At 65.8% G+C, this 3950-nt stretch overlaps 1 protein-coding gene across 1 annotated transcript; it reads right to left on the bottom strand.

The window, feature by feature from the left end:
• Positions 1–981: 981 nt before the first annotated feature.
• On the bottom strand, positions 982–3477 carry LOC139585674 (serine/threonine-protein kinase pim-1-like; the record flags this gene model as incomplete). Its single annotated transcript, XM_071418511.1, has 5 exons — positions 982–1088; positions 1337–1513; positions 2159–2525; positions 2729–2779; positions 2893–3477. Coding segments are annotated over 5 exons (1287 nt in total), but the record flags the coding sequence as incomplete, so codon positions are not given.
• Positions 3478–3950: the final 473 nt, after the last annotated feature.

Below are 3950 nucleotides of genomic sequence, written 5' to 3'. Positions count from 1 at the left end.
GGCCTTGAGGAAGGTCCAACTCCTACATGGTAGGGAAAAACCCAGACATGGCTGAGGGAAGCCCACACTTTCTCACTTCCACCCTGCACTGCCCCCCAAAATCACGGTGATCCCAAAGCAAACAAGGGCAGTGCAGCAGCCCAGCCCTTCCTTGCCTGCAGAGCAAAGCAGCCCCTGCACAGCTTCTGGAGTCCCACCTCTGCTCCCAGCATGGGGCTTTGTTTGTGTCGGGCTGGCTGCCCCAGCCCCAGCCCCAGCCCAGGCCACGGTGGCTGCTGGGGGCTGTTGGCAGGGCCAGGAGCCCACTCCCATTTGTACCCAGCCCAGCCCATGCCCCAGCCCTGCCAAAAGCAGCTGGGCAGCGACTGAAGGATGAGTTGCATCTGCCCCAGCAAAGGGGGAACCTTTGCTTCCCAGCCAGGCTGGGCCATGCCCAAATCTGGCAGCATTTCCCCGGGTGGGGACTCACCTGCAAATTCCCTGTGGAGTCTGGCTTTGAAGAAGGTGCCAGAATCAAAGTCCATCACCTTCAGCCTCCAGTGGCCAGGCTGAGGAAGAGCTTCTCATCCTTGATGTCATCCTGGCTGTCTCCAGCAGCAGCAGCAGCAGCAGCAGCAGCAGCAGAAGCAGCAGCAGCAGCAGCAGCAGCAGCAGCAGCAGCAGCATCCCCACCCGGTACAGCTTCTCCAGGGGCTCCTTCTCCTTCCCTGGGGGGAGACCAGGCTCTCAGGGCTCTGCCCAGGGCCCCAGCTGTCAGGGAACCAGCACAAGCAAAACCAACTTGGATGGCGGCCACCAGTGCTGGGCAGAGCAGCTCAGCTGCAGCACAAGGGCTGCGTGTGCCCATCCCATGACCCTGTGCAGTGACACAGGCAGCACAAAAAGGTCTGGGTTCATTTGCTTCTGATTGCCAAGGCATGTGTGGAGCTGCAACTTACCAGGGCCCTGGATCAAAGTGTGCCTGTGGCTCTCTCCCTTCTTCTATGGCCGAGGAATATCCTGCACCCAAGGATCACAGAACAGGTCTTCTAATGTGGGTCTTTCCAAGGAGTTCACGGATAAACACCACCTGATCAGATCTTTGCACTCTGGGCAGAGAAAGCAGAAACTGCCGGTCAGCCAGAGAAGGCTCCTGTCCGCTTTGCCCCACTATTGCCATGCCCAGGCCATTCTGGATGCACTCAGGGCTGGGCCTAAACTTTCCCATCAATTCCCTGTTTTGGAGGAGAGCAGGACATGTGCCACCTCCTCAGCAGCTGCCAGAGCGGGATGCTCACGAGCCCGCTGCTGGCTCCCAGCACTGGGATTCCCCCCGTGCCCAGAGAAGAGGATCCACCTTGAGAGAGCCCTTGTGGCAGCGGGAGCTGGCCCCAGCTGAGGTTCCGGCCCCTCCTGAAAGGGTGCTCCCCGCAGACCATCTGGTGCAGCAGGATGCCCAGGGACCAGATCGTTGCTGCCTCGCCATGGTACCAGCCAAAGTCGTTCCATTCCGGGGGGCTGTAGGACGGTGTTCCTATGGAATACAGATGGAGTTCAGCAGGGGGATGCTGCTGCTCCCAGAGCCTGGCCCCAGCATCCCTGGGCCTGCGGGGGCTGCATCAGTGGCACACAGGGTGACCACTGCCCTCTCGCCAGCACCTGGGACTTGTGCACAAACTTAGGCTTGGAAAAGAAGCCACTGGTGTCAGAAGAGGGCAGAGGAAGCCCTGGCTAAGCCTGACCATGACAAGCAAAGGAAAAACCCTCTCTGTGCTGGAGAAAACATGCCCTTATCCTCCCTGTCTGCATTGCCCCAAAAATATTAGGAAGCCAAGGCAAACAGGGCGAGTTGAGCAGTGCAAGCCCTTCCTCTCGCCTGCACACCAAACTGGCGGGGGCACAGGTTCCGCCCCCCTCTCTGCTACCCCTACTCACAGGGGTTTTGGGCGGGCTGGCTGCCCCAGCCCAGCCCCAGTCCTGGGCAGAGTGGCTGGCAAAGGCTGCCAGCAGGGCTGGAAGATGGCTCCCCACCCAGCCCCGCTCTAAAGCAACTCAGCTGAAGACTCAGTCCCCTGACTGGCAGCAAAAGGGAGAATCCCCGCTGCCACAGCCAGCTTGGGCTGGGAGATGTTGGGCCATGAGATCCCGGGACCAGGAGTACACCCTTACGTGGGCTCACCTGCAAAGTGGGTGTAGGCTGTCTCTTGCAGGTAGGTGCCACAGCCAAAGTCAATCAGTTTGGCCTGCCCGGTGGCCAGGTCAAGCACGATGTTCTCTGGCTTGATGTCGCGGTGCAGGACCCCGCAGCTGGTGCAGTGCCGCACGGCCTCCAGCACCTGGCGGAACAGCTCCCGCGCCACCTCCTCGGGCACGAACCGCCGTGCCCGAATGACACGATGCAGGTCCTGACACCGCTCTGGCCGCTCCATCACCATCACGATGTGGTTGGGCAGCTCGAACCACTCCAGGAGCTGCACCACGCCGGGGAAGCCAGTGGACACCTTGGCAAGCAGCACGATCTCCAGCGGGGCCCTGCTGCCGTCGGGCTGCGGGAGGAGCACGATGCCCTCAGTGGGGCCGATGCCGTGCCAGGCCTGGGGAAGCCCTGAGCCAGCCCGGGACGCTCTGCGCCCTGCGCTGCGCCCACGCCCGCTCCCCCTCGAGGCGTCCTGGCGGCTTCCACCGTGCCGGGCCTCGGCTCATCCCCGCCCGGCAGCCCCGGCTGCTGCCGCTGGCCCCGCTCACTCACCAGCTCGCCCCAGTGCCGGACGCGGTTCCGTGGCACCCTCTTGATGGCCACCTGCAAGCCAAGGACAGCAGCGGGCTCAGCTCGCCGCCCGCCCTGCCCAGCCCCATCCTCCTCCTCCTCCTCCGCCCCCTCGTCCTGCGCCCGCCGCCGGCCCCGCCGCTCACCGGGACGCCGTCCGAGAGCCGCGTGGCCGCGAAGACGCTGCCGAATCCTCCGCGCCCCAGCAGCGAACCCAGGCGGTAGCGCTCCTGCAGGGCCTCGGGCGCCGTCCCTGCGGGCGGGACGCGGCTGTCAGCGCTCGGCCCGGGGCCAGCAAGGGCCCCCGAGCGCCCCTCAGCCGCCCCGGGCCGGCCATGCCCAGGCCTTCGCTCCTCGCAACGCGGCACGGGAGGCTCGGGGCCGGCGGCCGCGCTGCCGAGCGGCGGAGCTCGGGCCGGGGAAGCCGCAGCGGAGGCGGCGGCAGCGGCCGCGCCGCCTGTGTCCTCCGCGGGCCCCGGCAGGAGCTGGGGCCGGGGCCGGGCTCGGGGCTGGAGCCTGCCTCGGGGCCGGGGCCGGGCTCGGGCCAGGCGGAGGCAAAGGGCGGCGATGCCGCCCCCGCACACGGCACTGATGCCCGCCCAGCAGCGCCACCGCCAGTAGGGCCAGAGCCGGGCGGAGGCGAGACCGCGGCGGGACGGGCGGGGCCGGGCACGGGGCAGCCCCGCCCGGGGCCGGGGGCGGGCCGGGGGCATGGCCCGGCCCGGCAGGGGGAGAGGGAGGCGGGGAGAGGAGAGGGAGGCGGGGAGAGGAGAGGGACGCCGGGCAAGGGACCCCGGGAGAAGGGTGCCCGACGGCGGGAAAGGGAGACACAGAGACAGAAAGAGAGAAAGACCAAGAAAGAGAGAACGAGAAAGAAAGATAGAAAGAGAAAGATCGTTATAGATTATCTGGTTTTCTGCTTTTGCCGCTGTTGCCGCTGCTGCTTCTGCCGCTGCTGCTGCCGCCGCTGCCGCTGCTGCAACTGAAGCACCGGGGTCGTTCGTCCCCGTGTCCGTTCCCCGCTCGCCCCACGAGCCCCACGTTCGAGCCCCGCGCGCCCCGGGCACAGCCCCTGAGTCTGTCCAAACACGGGAACTTTGCAGCCTTGAGCCCAGGTGCAGAGCCCTGACTCCTGCACACTGGCACAGCAATCCCCTCGCTTGCTGCTCTGCATTGGCCTGGCTGAGGGGCAAACACTGGCGGG

This window comes from Agelaius tricolor, unplaced genomic scaffold (assembly GCF_023055355.1).
Source record: "Agelaius tricolor isolate 1412-34295 unplaced genomic scaffold, bAgeTri1.0.p SCAF_87, whole genome shotgun sequence".
Lineage (NCBI taxonomy): Eukaryota > Metazoa > Chordata > Aves > Passeriformes > Icteridae > Agelaius > Agelaius tricolor.
This window is presented reverse-complemented; position numbering and strand designations above follow the sequence as displayed.